This window comes from Chiloscyllium plagiosum, unplaced genomic scaffold, assembly GCF_037043375.1.
Source record: "Chiloscyllium plagiosum isolate Xiang-an unplaced genomic scaffold, Cpla_swu_hap1 HiC_scaffold_23, whole genome shotgun sequence".
NCBI lineage: Eukaryota > Metazoa > Chordata > Chondrichthyes > Orectolobiformes > Hemiscylliidae > Chiloscyllium > Chiloscyllium plagiosum.
Window position 1 is genome coordinate 58,975,126 of NW_028270161.1, and position 16,260 is coordinate 58,991,385.

At 45.1% G+C, this 16,260-nt stretch overlaps 1 protein-coding gene across 3 annotated transcripts in view; it reads right to left on the reverse strand.

The window, feature by feature from the left end:
- The window catches only part of hal (histidine ammonia-lyase), a 65,237-nt gene extending 49,735 nt beyond the window's left edge, over window positions 1-15,502 (reverse strand). For 2 of the 3 annotated variants that reach the window (XM_087999725.1, XM_087999724.1), the window contains exons 1-8: window positions 15,184-15,502; window positions 14,525-14,585; window positions 14,229-14,256; window positions 6,786-6,860; window positions 6,610-6,682; window positions 6,305-6,371; window positions 5,136-5,173; window positions 4,914-5,039 (exon numbers count right to left, since the gene is read on the reverse strand). In XM_087999725.1, the coding sequence (XP_087855851.1) occupies window positions 4,914-5,039; window positions 5,136-5,173; window positions 6,305-6,371; window positions 6,610-6,682; window positions 6,786-6,860; window positions 14,229-14,256; window positions 14,525-14,585; window positions 15,184-15,430 (715 nt within the window). In that variant the 5' untranslated portion in view covers window positions 15,431-15,502. The remainder of the gene's footprint in view (window positions 1-4,913; window positions 5,040-5,135; window positions 5,174-6,304; window positions 6,372-6,609; window positions 6,683-6,785; window positions 6,861-14,228; window positions 14,257-14,524; window positions 14,586-15,183) is intronic. The other variant, XM_087999726.1, reaches the window with a different exon arrangement.
- Between the last annotated feature and the right edge of the window lie 758 nt (window positions 15,503-16,260).

Sequence of the window (16,260 nt, forward strand, 5' to 3'; positions counted from 1 at the left end):
CTGAATGGCCTACTCATGTTATGTTCCTATGAACAAAGAGAAATCTGAAATAAAAATCTTTAAATGGCAGATGGACTGGTTTCAGAAGTGTGAAGACTGACTTCTCCCAGGCACATTGAAATCAAGCGACTGAGAGAAAGTGAAGACTGCAGTTGCTGGAGAGTCAGAGTTGAAGAGTGTGGCGCTGGAATAGCACAGCAGGTCAGGCAGCATCCAAGGAGAGTCAACGTTTCAGGCATAAGCCCTTAATCAGGAATGTTATTGAAGGGGTTATGCCCGAAATGTCGACTCTCCTGCTGTTTGGATGCTGCCTGACCTGTTGTGCTTTTCCAGTGCAACACTTTTCAAAACTGATATCAAGGTTTGAGAGGTAACTAAGCAAGAGACTATATTTAAAAGAAGAAATAGTTTGAGTAGAATCTTTTAAATATTCAATCACAAGTACATTCACACCACACAAATGCCAGGTTATGACCATCACAACTAAGAAACAAATCTAACTAACAGCCCTTGACATTCAATAGAGTTACCATCACTGAATTCCCCACAATCAACATCCTTGGCGGGGACCATTAACCAGAAACTCAACTGAACTTGCTACATAAACACAGAACAAGTCTAGGGTGAGGAATTCTGCAATAAATAACTTGCCTCCTGTCTCCCCAAAGCCTGCCTATAATCTACAAGGCTCAAGTCAGGGGTGATGGAATACTCCCCACTTGCCTGTATGAGCGCAGCTCCAACCACAAGAAGCTTGATATCATTCAGGACAAAGCAGTCATAAACTTCCTCCATCACCGATGCTCAAAAGCAACAGTGTGTACCATCTACAAGATGCACTGCAGAATCCAAAGATTGTCATACAGTACCTTCCAAACCCACAACTGTTTCCATTTTAAAGGACAAGCACAGCAGATACATGGGAACATCAGCACCTGCGAATTCCTCTCCAAGCCACTCACCATCCTGATTTGGAAATATATCACCATTCCTTCACTGTTACTGAACTGAAGTCCTAGAATTCCCTCCCTAACAAAGAACAGTACAGCTCAGTACAGGCCGTTCAGCCCTCAATGTTGTGCCAATGTTTTATCCCACTCGAAGATCAAACTAACCTACATACCCTTCATTTTACTTTTATCCACGTACCTCTTCAAGAATCGCTTACATGTCCCTAGTGCATCTGACTACTACCACTGCTGGTAGTGCATTCCACGCACCCACCACACACTGTGTAAAGAACCTACCGCTGACGTTTCCCCTCTACCTTCCTCCAAACACCTTAAAATTATGTCCCCTCATGATAGCCACTTCCATCCTGGGAAAGAGTCTCTGGCTATCCACTGTACTTATGCCTCTCATCATCTTGTACACCTCCATCAAATCATCTCTCATCCTTCTTCGCTCCAATGAGAAAAGACCTAGCCTCAACATTTCTTCATAAGACATGCCCTGCAGTCCAGGCAGTATCCTGGTAAATCTCCTCTGCACCCTCTCAAACTTCCACATCCTTCCTAGAATGAGCTGACCAGAACTGAACACAACATTCCAAGTGTGGTCTAACCAGGGTTTTATACATCTGCAGCATAACCTCACGGCTCTTAAACACAATCCCCCGATAATGAAAGCCAACACACCATACACTTTCTTAAAACACAATTAAATTTGGGTGGCAACTTTGAGGGATCTGTGGACATGAACCCCAAGATCTTTCTGTTCCTCAACACTACCAAGAATCCTGCCTTTAACCCTGTAACCTGCATCCAAATTTAACCTTCCAAAATGAATCACTTCATGCTTTTCCAGGTTAAACTCCACCTGCAACTTCTCAGCCCAGCTCTGCATCCTATCAATGTCTTGTTGCAACCTACAACGGCCCTCCACATTATCCATAACTCCACCAACCTTTGTGTCCTTGGAAAACTCACTAATTCACAGTTCCAATTCCTCATCCAAGTCCTTTATAAAACTCTCAAAGAACAGAGGTCCCAGAACAGAGCCCTTTGAAACACCACTGGTGGGCATTGTGGGTCAACCTTCAGCACATGGAATGCAGTGGTTCAAGAAGGCAGCTCACCACCACTTTCTCAAGGGGCAACTAGGGATGGGCAATAAATGCTGGCCCAGCCAGCAAGACCCACATCTCAAATGATGTTCCTATTAGAGAAGATGCAAAACTTAACCTACTCTTAGAAAACAAGGCATAGCAGGTGACTGAGGTGTTAGTGAGGGAGCACTTTGGGGCCAACAACCATAATTCTATTAGCTTTAAAATAGTGATGGAAAAAGGATAGACCAGATCTAAAAGTTCAAGTTCTACATTGAGGAAGGCTAATTTTCATAGTATTAGGGAAAAGCTTTCAAAAGCTGACTGATGGCAGATGTTCACAGGTAAAGGGATGGCTGGAAAATGGGAAGCCTTCAAAAATGAGATACTGAGAGTCCAGAGACAGTATATTCCTGTTAGGATGAAAGGTAAGGCTGGTATGTTTAGGGAATGCTGGAATACTCGAGAAATTGAAATTTGGTTAAGAAAACAGGCATATAGACAGGAGAGATTGAGTGAATCCTTACAGTATAAAAACAGTAGGAGTATACTGAAGAGGGAAATCTGGAGGGCAAAAAGGGGACATGAGATAACTTTGGCAAATAGGGTTAAGGAGAATCCAAAAGGTTTGCAAGGGAGAGAATAGGGCCCCTCAAAGATCAGCAAGGCAATCTATGTGTGGAGCCGCAGGAGATGGGGGAAATACTAAATAAGAATCTTGCAAGAATATTTACTGTGCAGGAGGGCATGGAAGATATAAAATGTGGGGAAATATACAGTGACATCTTGAAAAATGCCCATATTGCAGAGGTGGTGGAGCTGGGTGTCTTGAAACATATAAAAGTGGATAAGTCCCAGGACCTGATCAGGTGTACCTTAGAACTTTGTGGGAAGCTAGGGAAGTGATTGCTGAGCCCCTTGCTGAGATATTTGTATCATCAATAGTCACAGCTGAGGTGTCAGAAGACTGGAGGTTGACTAACATGGTGCCACTATTTAAGAAAGGTGGTAAGGAAAAGCCAGGGAATTGTAGACTGGAGAGCCTGACATTGGTGGTGGGCGGCACGGTGGCACAGTGGTTAGCACTGCTGCCTCGCAGTGCCAGAGACCCGGGTTCAATTCCCGACTCAGGCGACTGACTGTGTGGAGTTTGCACGTTCTCCCCGTGTCTGCGTGGGTTTCCTCCGGGGGCTCCGGTTTCCTCCCACAGTCCAAAGATGTGCAAGTCAGGTGAATTGGCCATGCTAAATTGCCCGTAGTATTAGGTAAAGGGGTAAATGTAGGGGTATGGGTGGGTTACGCTTCGGCGGGTCGGTGTGGACTTGTTGGGCCGAAGGGCCTGTTTCCACACTGTAAGTAATCTAATCTAATCTAATCTAAAGTTATTTGATGGAATCCTGAGGTACAGGAGTTATATATATTTGGAAAGGCAAGGACTGATTAGGGAAAGTCAACATGGCTTTGTGCATGGGGATATCATGTCTAATGAACTTGATTGAGTTTTTTTGAAGAAGTAACAAAGAGGATTGATGAGGACAGAGCAGCAGACATGATCTATATGAACTTCAGCAAGGCTGTCAACAAGGTTCCTCACTGGAGACTGGTTAGCAAGGTTAGATCTCATGGAATACAGGGAGAACTACCTATTTGGATACAGAACTGGCTTAAAGGTAGAAGACAAAGGATGGTGGCGGAGGGTTGCTTTTCAGACTGGAGACCTGTGACCAGTGGTGTGCCACAAGGATCAGGGTTGGGTTCACTGCTTTTCATCATTTATATAAATGATTTGGATGTGAACATAGGAGGTATATTTAGTAAGTTTGCAGATGACACCAAAATTTGAGGTGTAGTGGACAGCAAAGAAGGTTACCTCAGATTACAATGGGATCTTGATCAGATGGGCCAATGGGCTGAACAATGATAGAGGCAGTTTAATTTAGATAAATGTAAGGTGCTGCATTTTGGAAAAGCAAATCAGAGCAGGACTTATACAATTAATGATAATGTCCTGGGGAGTGTTGCTGAACAAAGAGACCTTGGAGTGCAGGTTTACAGTTCCTTGAAAGTGGAGTCGCAGGTAGATAGAATAGTGAAGAATGCGTTTGGTATGCTTTCTTTTATTGATCACACCATTGAGCATAGGAGTTGGGAAGTCATGTTGCAGCTGTACAGGACGTTGGTTAGGCCACTTTTGGAATATTGTGTGCAATTCTAGTCTCCTTCCTATCAGAAGGATGTTGTGAAGCTTGAAAGGGCTCACAAAAGATTCACAAGGATGATGGCAAGGTTGGAGGATTTGAGCCATACGCAGAGACTGACTAGGCTGTGGCTGTTTTCCGTGCAGCGTCGGAGGCAGAGGGGTGACTTTATAGAGGTTTATAAAATCAGGAGGGGCATGGATAGGATAAATAGACAAGGCCTTTTCCCTGGAGTAGGGGAGTCCAGATCTAGAGGGCATAGGTTTAGGGTGAGAGAGGCAAAATATAAAAGGAACCTAAGGGGCAACGCTTTCACGCAAAGGGTCGTGCGTGTATGGAATGAGCTGCCAGAAGTAGTGATGAAGGATGGTATAATTACAGCATTTAAAAGGCATCTGGATGGGTAAAATAAAAAGAACGGTTTAGTGGGGTATGGGTCAAGTGCTGGCAAATGGGACTAGATTAAATTAGGATATCTGGTTGGCATGGATGAGTTGGAAGGAAGGGTGTTCCTGTGCTGTATGCCTCTATGTCTCAAAATGAAAAATAAAGTGAACCCTCCGCAGTCCTTCCTACAACAGGGTTTCAAAGTCACACATTCATCTCAGAAAAACATCATCCCTTAACTCATGTCAAAGACCTTACAGACCAGGAAATTTGCACATTACCATTAAATGCCTGGATCATTTGATTGAGGGTCTCTAAAGAGATCCCACTGTAACCTTTGGCGAGGACATTGATCCGGAGAGCCAGCAGCATCCGGGATCTCTTTGGGGACAAGGGCTTACCAACACCTGATGGGCAGAGTTAACAACAGATCAATGAACCACATCGATTTGAAACATACACATTGAACAGTCTATTAGAATGTTGAGATGAATGGCCCATACCAGCAGAATGGGAACGGATAAGGTTTTCTTGGAGTTCTCTGGGTAGAGAGCAGAGAAAAGATTACACATTGGAGCAATCCTTTTTAAACTCAAAACATCATTATTGCTACATTTTGACACAGGGATAGAAAGTTTAAAAATGCCTTCCCAAATTTGGGGGTGGGGGGTGGGTCTCAAGCCCCTGATCCTGAGTGAGCTGGAAAAATTCAGACAGAGATTAATCTTCAGAAAGAGGGAAACCAATATGGTTCGGAATTCTGACTCTTTATCACTTTCTAGAGTTTGTAAGAGGAGGGCTGGCCAGAAATGGGAAGAGGTTATTCAGCCCTTTGTGTGTGTTTCACCAGCAAATGAGGTCAGGGTTCGGATGTCCTCAGTGTACATGGTTACCAGGGCAACAATGGCTCTTGAATGAGTTCATCTAGGACAGAGAATTGTGGAAACAACCCTCAGGAGAAGGTCAGCAACATCAGGAAGATGAATGTAAAGAAGATAGAGATTCCATATTTCACAAACAAAGTTGATGTGAATTGGGATATATGAGTGGAAAAGAGTTTTATTAGGCATGGAAGTTTCTTGGAAATGATCCTGCTCTCTGTAGCTGGCGGAGAAAGTGAGGACTGCAGATGCTGGAGATCAAAGTTGTAACTTTCTTGCTGGAACAGCACAGCAGGTCAGGCAGCATCCAGGGAACAGGAGATTCGACGTTTCGGGCACAGGCCCTTCTTCAGGAAACCTGAAGAAGGGCCTGTGCCCGAAACGTCGAATCTCCTGTTCCCTGGATGCTGCCTGACCTGCTGTGCTGTTCCAGCAATAAAGTTTCAACTCTGCTCTCTGTAGCTACTTAGGGATTTGGACAGGTTGGGCAGAAATTATTCGAAGACCATGAATTAAGATCATGGAAGTACCACTGTGATATAAATGTTTTCATTGTACAAAGAGCCACAGAATCAGGTAGACTGCTAGTTTGACACCCGAAGCTGGTATTAGTCTGTATTGACTTCAAACAACAAGTCAAATCCCCAGCAGGGTGTGCAACTATATCCCATCAGTGTACTGTTAAGCATGTTTGCCTACAAATGTCAAACAGAAAGATAGAGAACCAGATCTAAATCTACTACAGAGAGTTAACACGAGCAGCAATTCACTCACAAAACAATCAAACTCACTTGAGCTTATTGTGCGGGATAACAGTCCGAGCAAACTTCCCAAAGCCTGTAGTTATCCCATAGACAACTGAAAGAAGAATGAAGTTGAAAAAGTCATTTTCCGTTATTGCCTTGGGCTGTTGTGTTTTACTAGTACATAATAAGCAGTGTGTGCAAATAAATGGCAGTCAACTTTATTACAGAATTCAGAAATGTAAACCGATTAAGCTTTTGTAAAATATCCTGGAAGACCTATATTTTCCTGAGGTTGAATTGAGTGGATTCTCAGGTCATTGAACCATTCTGCCTCCTCCTTTTCACCATACCTTTATTTTCTTTCACAATGTTTTCCAGAAGTAACCTTGACTGTTTGATCCTTTCCTCTGCTTCCGTGGTTAGCTGGGGAAGATGGGGGAAGGTAAGATCAAACCGCTGTTGCTCTGCGAATCTGGTGTATTGAAATCCAAAACTGTTAACGCTCAAGTCCAATAAATATACTCACCTTGATCTTGTAAAGCCCTCTTCCCAACTGAACTAGATCTTCTATTGTTAGATGGTTTCCATCTAGACAAATATACTGAAATAATGTGTTTTTCCTTTAGAACGTTTGATCAGCATTGAGCAAAGTACATAAACAAAGAAAATAGAACAGGAATAGGTTATTTGAGCCTGCTCAATCATCCAGTTTGATCATGGCCGATCATTCACCCCAGTCCCAGCTCCTTTACCCCATACCCTTTAGCCCTAAGAACTACATCTTTCTCCTTCTTGAAAACACTCAATATTTTGACTTGAACTGCTTTTTGTGACAGAATTCCACAGACTCATCACTGCTTTGTGAAGTAATTTCTCCTTATCTCAGTCCTAAATGGCCTACCAGTATCCTTAGACTGTGCCCCTTGGTTCTGGACTCCCTGGTCATCAGAAACATCCTTCCTGGGTTTCTCCTGTCGAAACAACTTGTCTGAGATTTCCCCTCATTCATAATTCTAACCAATCCAGGCTCTCTTCATACGTCAGTCCTATCATCCCAGGAATCAGCCTGGTAAACCTTCGCTGCACTCCCTCCATAGCCAGAACATCCTTCCTCAGTTACGGAGCCAAACTACACAAAATACTCCAGGTGAAGTCTAACCAAGATCCTGTACATTTCAGCAAGACATCCTTGTTCCTGTACTTGAATCCTCTCACTATGAAGGCCAATGTACCAACTTTACTGCATCTGCATGCTTAATTTCAATGTTTGGTGTCCAAGGACACCCAAGTCTGTTTGCACTTTTTCCTTTTCCCAATCTATTGTCACTCAGATAATAATTAGCCTGCCTGTTTTTGCTGCCAAAATGGATAATCTCAGATTTATCCGCATTATCTGCCAGGCACGTGATCACTCACTCGACTAGTTCAAATGTAACTGAAGCATCTCTGCATCCTCTCAGTTCATCCCCTCAGTCAGCTTTGTATCAGAGATATTACATTTAGTTCAATCATCCAAACCATTAATGTATATTGTATATGGCTGGGGTCCAAGCACTGACCCCTGTGGTTCTCCACTACACACTGCCTGTCAAAGCTAAGGATTATAATAATGTCTACATCTAAAGTACTATAACCTTTTCATTGGAACCAACATGTAACTGACCATTTTAAAGGACCATCATACATTGTGACCATGTGTCAGGCTAACCATCTGATAAACAAATGATCACCCTAATTCCAGGGTGAAATTTTGAAAAATGTATTTTTGAAGTGTTTGAAGTAGAGCAGTTAATGACCGAGCAGGAACTGTCATGGTTGAAAAGAGCTCGGTCTGTCTTGACCTGACCAACAAGGCAGGAATTGCTCATTAGTATGAGCTTTAGACATTAAGACTTTTCTTCACATTCAGTTTTACTACAATTGAATTATCACCTGCTCAGACTGTGTCTCAGTGTGGAACCATTCCAAATACAAATTCACCCTATAGACTTATGACACACACACATGCACACTTGCATAAGTCTCTGGGGCGAATTTGCATTTGCAGATTTGCATGGGCAGATGCATTCATTTTGTTCAAAAAGCACAGTCAGCCCATGTTACATTTTATAAATTCCTACTCTGGAAGTAGAATCAGTCTGACTCAAGATTGGGATACAGACTGACTCTAACCTCACACCTTTAATGCATTGTCTGAGCTGAGCAATCACTTTTTTTTAAAATTAAGCCTTACATTATCTCGGGACTGTGACTTGAAAGAAGTTCTGGGATTTATATATTAATGAATCGAAACCTACATCCCCATTCTAAGTGATTAAACACTTGAACTACAATCTAGGTTTGTTCAACATTGCATCAGTTGTTTGACACTTTGATACATTGTGTCCTTTGATCAAGACCCACTAACTACCGGATGAAGAAGCAGCACTCTGAAAGCTTGTACTTCCAAATAAATCTGTTGGACTATGTCTGGTGTTGTGATTTTTAATTTTCCTGGCTGAGGACCACTGACTCCTAACCCTAGGTTGGACATAACATTTTTTTTCTGTCTGTGACTCTGTTCCTGCAATCCCTTTTAGTCTTTCTCTTCATCTCCACACCCAAGTCCAAAAACTCTGGTTTCTTCCCAAACCCTTCAAAGCGCATTTGACACCACTCACTGAAATCTCTTTGAAAAGTCCCTCTATTTCTCTCTAGAATTTAAATAGCATTCCAAAACACAACTTGCAACAGATTTGATCAATTTTCCTAACTCCTCCCAACAAATATCAAAGTCCTTTCCTTTATTCCTTGTCTCTATGTCCTTTTTCCTGCACTAAGGGTCCCATTTCCAACCTCCTTTTCCTCTCAGAGGTAACCACAAAACTGGAATCATAGAAAGAAGTCTGCACCATCCCTCCGAAGAGCATCCCACCTAGATCCAGACCCCCATCTTAATCCCCACTTTTTGCTATGTCTAACCACTTAGCTTGCACATTCCTGGATGCTGTAGGCAATTCAGCATTGCCAATCCACTTAACCACATCTTTAGACTGTGGGAGGAAAACACAGCACCCGGAGGAAAGCCATGCAGACCTCGGGAGAACATACAAACTCCACACAGTCACCAGAGGAGGAGGAGTTGAACCTGTATCTCTGGAGCGGTGAGGCAGCAGTGCTAACCACTAGCCATTGTGCCAACTGTGCCTATTTGTTCCTGCAACACCACATTTGAATCCCTCCATCGAGTCTTAACATAATGTATGTGGTAAACTTCCCCCTCCTTATGTTTCTCAACCATCCTCTTACACAGTCACCACACCATCCTCCTCTGACATCTCTCCCCTATCATGTAGCTGGCAGGAATTCCTTCCACGTGCTTCCACTCTTAGCTTTCTAATGACCGAAATGGTGTTCCCACACCATTACCTCTAGATCTCCCAATGATCTATCTTTGGTCCCTTCCTATTTCTCATTTACCTGATGCCCTCAGCAACACCATCTATTGCACAGTGTTGTTTTCACATATCTGTCTGCACGCAGCATTATCTCACCACCACATCTCTCAATCCCTCAGCGCTAGGAAATGATCAGACTGCTTATCCCACATTTTGTACTAAAGGAGCAGAAAGTTCCTCAAATTAAACCAGATCACAATCAAAGCCAAAGCCAAAACCAAAACCAATCCCCATCGCAAACTCTAGCAAGTGACTCCATCCCCACACTGTCAGACATCACTCCAAGGCTGAACCAGACCATTCACAGTTTGTCTCATGTTTGACCCTCAGATGAATTTCATCACTGAATGATCGTGGCAACAGAGGAACCCATTCAGCCCATCATGTCTACATTTTCACCCAATCGTTATGTCCATCTGCTTCCACCTCCATACTAATGGCCAACTCTATCCCTGTACTGTTCAATCCCTTGTTCAGGACTTTGTTAATTCAGGGCTGGATTGTTTCCAAGGGTTAAATTAGAATTGAAAATGCTCAAAACACTCAGCAGGTCTGGCAGCATCTGTAAAGTCACACAGAGAAACTGACTGAACGTTTGAGACTTGGAGACCTCTTGACAGGTTTCTGAAAAGTCACAATTAAGAGATCCTGAACAGTGGACTGGGTGGGACAATTACAAAGAAGGTCTGTGATGCAAAGGACTGGGTTACAAAGGAGATAGTATTCCAGGACAAAGGGGAATAATAAAGAGAGGGCAAGAAACAAAGATGTGTCAGGAGCAGGTGTACTACTGTCTGAAAGTGGAACTCAGAAAAACATACGTGCAAAGAAAAGGAAACAAAATGGGGCAGGGTTTGAGTTTAGCAATTTCAGACAGCAATGTTGAGTCTGGAAAGCTGTAATGAACTTAGTAATGAGATAAGGTTTTGCACTTTAGGCTCAGAGGGAGCCTGACTGGAACAGTACAGGTTGAGGACAGCAATGTCAGTGTGAGAGTGAGGTGGAGAACTCCAGGAATGGTGTCTGAAATTCTCTTCCTCAGATGGCTAAGGTAGCTCAGTCGTTAAGCAAGTTCGAGACATAAATCAATAGGTTTCTGGAGACTAATAACATCAAGGGATGTGGAGCTAGCAGGCTAAAGAAATTGTGCAGAGATCAGCTGTAATCTTTTTGAATGACAGATCAGGTTTGATGGGCTGAATGGCCAACTCCTGCTCCTATTTCATATGTTTATTAATAACGTGACAGACTGCTGGAAGCTCAGGGAGAACAGAACAGAGGTGTCACCAACATTTAGCCTTCCTCCCTGGTGTAGTGGAGATCACATTGGCAGCAGTGAGTACAACAGACCAGATTGGAAGGAATGCATGGAACCTTGGACAGTGAGGAGGTACATGGTCAAGTGGTGTAATTCCTGTATTTGCACAGAAAAGTGCTACAGAAAGTAGGTGGGAGTGCAGTTTAACAAGGAGTGAACCAGGTCAAGACCATTGATTACCAAGTGAATGGTCCATTTGGAATAATGAAGACATTCCTGGTTAAGCTTCCACATTCTACTGCCTGTCAACCTAAGAACATCTAAACTGCTAGCCTGTCCTAAATTGCACAAAGTCCAATTCACTTCTCACTCTCTCCTGCAAACTGCTGACCTACATTGTCTCTTAAGCAATCCCTTAACTTCTGGGTTTGGGACTCTTCCTACCTGTCTGTAAACTCCTCCAGCCTTAAAACCTTCAGAGATATCTGCACCTCTCCAATTCTCGCACCACAAACTTATCGCCACCTACCTTGACACCGTCCCGTACCTTTTGGTCCAGGATGTCCCCACATACATTTGGGACACCACCCATGCCATCCACCACTTTTGTTTCCCGGGTCCCAAGCCTCATCTTCACCATGGTCATTCAGTCCCTATACACATCCATCTGCTATGACAAAGGCCTCCAAGCCTTCTGTTTCTTTCTCTCCCACTGACCCAACCAGTACCCTTCCACTGACACATTCATTCAATTGGCCTAACTAGTCCTCACCTTCAACAATTTCTCCTTCGAATCACCCTACTTCTTCAGACCAAACAGGTAGCCATGGGCACCTGTATGGGCCCCAGCCATGCCTGCCTCTTCATCGGGTATGTGGAATAGTCCATCATCTGCAGCTACACTGGCACTATTCCCCACCTTTTCCTCTGCTACATTGATGATTGTATCAGCGCTACTTTGTGCTCCCACGAGGAGCTTGAACAGTTCATCTACTTCACAAACACCTTCCACCCTGACCTCAGGTTCACCTGGACCATCTCAGACACCTCCCTCCCCTTCCTCAACCTCTCCATCTCCATTTCCTGTGACTGACTCAACACAGGCATCTATTCGCTGAGCTGTAGGTTTGATATCCAGACATTTCATTACCTGGCTAGGTAACATTATCAGTGGCGACCTCCAAGTGAAGCGAAGCTGTTGTCTCCTGCTTTCTATTTATATATTTGTCCTGGATGGGGTTCCTGGGGTTTGTGGTGATGTCATTTCCTGTTCGTTTTCTGAGGGGTTGATAGATGGTATCTAGATCTATGTGTTTGTTTATGGCGTTGTGCTTGGAGTGCCAGGCCTCTAGGAATTCTCGGGCATGTCTTTGCTTAGCCTGTCCCAGGATAGATGTGTTGTCCCAGTCGAAATGGTGGGTTTTTTTCCTCCATGTGTAGGGCTACGAGGGAGAGAGGGTAGTGTCTTTTTGTGGCTAGCTGGTGTTCGTCTATCCTGGTGGCTAATTTTCTTCCTGTTTGTCCTACATAGTGTTTGTGGCAGTCCTTGCATGGAATTTTGTAGACGACGTTGGCTTTGTCCATGGGTTGTACTGGGTCTTTTAAGTTTGTTAGTTTTTGTTTGAGAGTGTTGGTGGGTTTGTGTGCTACTAGGATTCAGAGGGGTCTTAATAGTCTGGCTGTCATTTCTGAAACTTCTTTGATGTATGGTAAGGTGGTTAGGGTTTCTGGCTGTGTTTGGTCTCCTAGTAGCACAAAGGAGACTACTAGGACCTCCTACCAACCCACCCTGCACCTTCCCTTGCCACCACAAGAGGTGTAAAGCCTGTGCCCACACCTCCACCACCACCACGCCCCCCCCCCATCCAAGGCCTCAAAGGATCCTTCCACATCCAGAGATTTATTTGTACTTCCACACGTCATCTACTGTATCTATTGCTCTCCATGTAGTCTTCTCAACACTGGGGAGACAAGACACCAATTTGCAGAACGTTTCAGAGAACATCTCTGGAACACACGCACTACACAAACCCACCACCCTGTGGCCGAAAACTTCAACTCCCCTTCCCACTGCGCCAAGGACATGCAAGTCCTGGGCCTCCTCCGCCACCAAATTCTAGCCACCTGCACCAGGACAAAGAACGCTTCATCTTCCACCTTGGGACCCTCCAACCACATGGGATCTACGTCAATTTGACCAGTTTCCTCACCTCCCATCCCCCCCACCTTATCCCAGATCAAACCCTCCAACTCGGCACCACTCTCTTGAACTGTCCTACCTGTCCATCTTCCTTCCCACCTATCTGTTCCAACCTATCACCATCACCCTCCACCTTCATCTACCTATCACATTTCCAGCTACCTTCCCCTCCAGCCCCATCCCACTCATCTCTCAGTCCCTTTAGGTTCTCCCTCACATTCCAGATCAAGAGCTTATGCTCGAAATGTCGACTCTGCTGCTCATTGGATTCTGCCTGACCAGCTGTGCTTTGTCAGGACCACACATTTTTGACAGTGATTTTCAACTGTCTGCCATCAGTTGCAGAGCCGTACAAGCATGGAAACAGACTCTTGAGTCCAACTCATCCATGCCAACCAGATATCCTAAATTAATCTAGTCCCATTCATGTACGCATCCAGATGCCTTTTAAATGTTGTAATTGTACCAGCCTCCACAACTTCCTCTAGCAGTTCCTTCTATATGTGCACTACCCTTTGTGTCAAAAAGTTGCCCCTTAGGTCCCTTTTAAATCTTTGTCATGCCTTCGGCTGCCTAGGCTCAAAGCTCTGAAATTTTCCCATCTAAACATTTCTCCTTCATTCTTTAAGATACTCCTTAAAACCTATTTGACCAAGCTTTAGTCAACCCTAATATTGCATGTGGCCCACAGATGCATTTTTTGTTGTAATGCTCCCCCAAGAAATACTTTGCAGTGCTATACGCCACATAAATAGAAGTTGTTTCTATCCTGCAATTTAGAATATATTTAGAAGCTACAGTACAAACCGCAAGTTGAAAGCTGATTAGAATAGAGACAAACTACCATGGATAATGGAAATCTGAAACAAAACAACAAATGCTGGAGAAACTCAAATGGAGAGATTCAGAAGAAGCTTTAACAGATTATCTCTCTGCATAGACATGGCCAGCCCTGATGAGTTTCTCCAGCATTCTCTAAGTTTATCTGAAAGTTAATTCAGGTCTCCAGTCCAGGGAAAAAGACTGAAGTGTCGATGAAATGAAGGTAAAGCTGTGATGAGGAAACACGTTTACCTCAGTTGGCTCCTGGTACTTGCTGTATCTGTGTGAGTGACTAGTTAAGGCATTTCATCTCCTACTAAAATCTTTCATTTTGCAGACTAAAAAACTGGAAATGTTTATAGAAAATAGTCAATTGTGAGTCTCATTCTCACCAAACTGGCAGTGGGACTTTTCTAAAGAGAAGCTGACCTCTGAATGTACAACCAACTCTCCTCAGTGGCAGTAAAAGGGTACCTATCTGGGAAGGTCTCCTGAGCTGCTGAAAGGCACTATAGAAATGTTGATCTTTATTTTTAATCTAAGGATACAGGTGAACTCTCTCAGGTTGAGATGGGATAAACTCTGAAGACATCAGATCATCCTCCAGCACTGGGTTAGAGAGAGAAACTGACATTAGTTACTTCATCACTCAATTCATTACAGAGATCAACAGCGAGTCAATGACAGTTTAATTAACCAATTAGTGAGCTGACTAGTTAATTTATTGGCAAGTTGATTTATTTGAGTGAATCAGAGTTAAGAAGTGAGTTGAACAATTACTAAACTGATTGAATTATGAGTGGATTTGTCAATGAACTAATTGTCAAGAGTGTGGTGCTGGAAAAGCACAACAGGTCAGACAGCAACCGAGGAGCAGGAGAGTCGAAATTTAGGGCAAGAGCCCTTCGTCAAGAATACCCTTCATCAAGGGCTTTTGCCCGAAATGTCGATTCTCCTGCTCCTCGGATGCTGCCTGACCTGCTGTGCTTTCCCAGCACCACATTTTCAGCTCTGATCTCCACATCTACAGTTCTCACTTTCTCCTGATGCACTAATTGTGTTGAGTTGACTGATTACTGAGTCAGTTGATTGACTGGATGCACAATGAGTTTGATTACTTTGTGCCAATGAGTCCTTTGATTACCGAGTCACTGAATTGATGGGTTCCGACCAGTGAAGCTCTAACCAGCTCTGCCCCTCTTCTTACCGATCTCGATGAACTCGTTATCCTCCAGGACATCGTGAACCGCATCGTCCAGGTCTAACGAGCCGAGTCCCTGACAGCGGCGGACCATAAACCGGGGGCTGGAGCCCGGCCTCATGCCGCCGCTGTCCGGCTTGTTCTTCACATAACGGCGGAGCGCCTCTGTAGCCAGCCACGCCACACTGACCGAGGTGTCCTTACAGGGTACGGTCAGCCACTCACCCCGGACATGCACCGTGAACCGGGCCATCCTTCGGAACAGACCCTGCACGAGACTCACAAGGAGCTCTCCACTTCCCTCGAGCCAACACCACCAGCCCCCTCCACTTGCCTCTCATCCCTCGAGCCGGCCCCTCCCCTTCCCACCCCTTCCCACCCTCGAGCCGGCCCCGCCCCCACCAGCCACCCTCGAGTGAACGTCCCCATTCTAGCCCCGCCCCACCCCTCTCCCGCGTCGCACCCTCCCTTCCCACCCTCGAGCCAGCCCCGCCCCCACCAGCCACCCTCGAGTGAACGTCCCCATTCTAGCCCCGCCCCACCCCTCTCCCGCGTCGCATCCTCCCTTCCCACCCTCGAGACAGCCCCGCCCCCACCAGCCACCCACTCTCGAGCCAGCCCCGCCCCCACCAGCCACCCACCGTCGAGCTAGCCCCGCCCCCACCAGCCCCCCACCCCCGAGCCAGCCCCGCCCCCACCAGCCAGCCACCCTCGAGCCCGCGCCCCCATTCAACACCCCCCCCACCCCTCTCCCGCGTCGCACCCTTCCTCCCCCTTCTCGAGCCAGCCCTGTCCCCTCCCCGACCCCTCAGGCAGCCCCTCCTTTTGGCAACTACTGGGAAGGGCACAGAAAGTGCGGGGTTTCAACGTCCACTACCAAGAATGGCCCAACAGCAGCACTGCTGATCAAGCTGGTCAGGTCCTAATGGACATAGCTGCGAGACTAATTCTGGGATAGATGGTGAATGAACCAAAATGAGGGAAAAACCTGTTTGACCTCATCCACGCCAATCTGCCAGCTACAGATGCATCTGTCCATGAGTGTACCAGTAAGAGTGACTGCCGGATAGTTCTTGTGTAGAC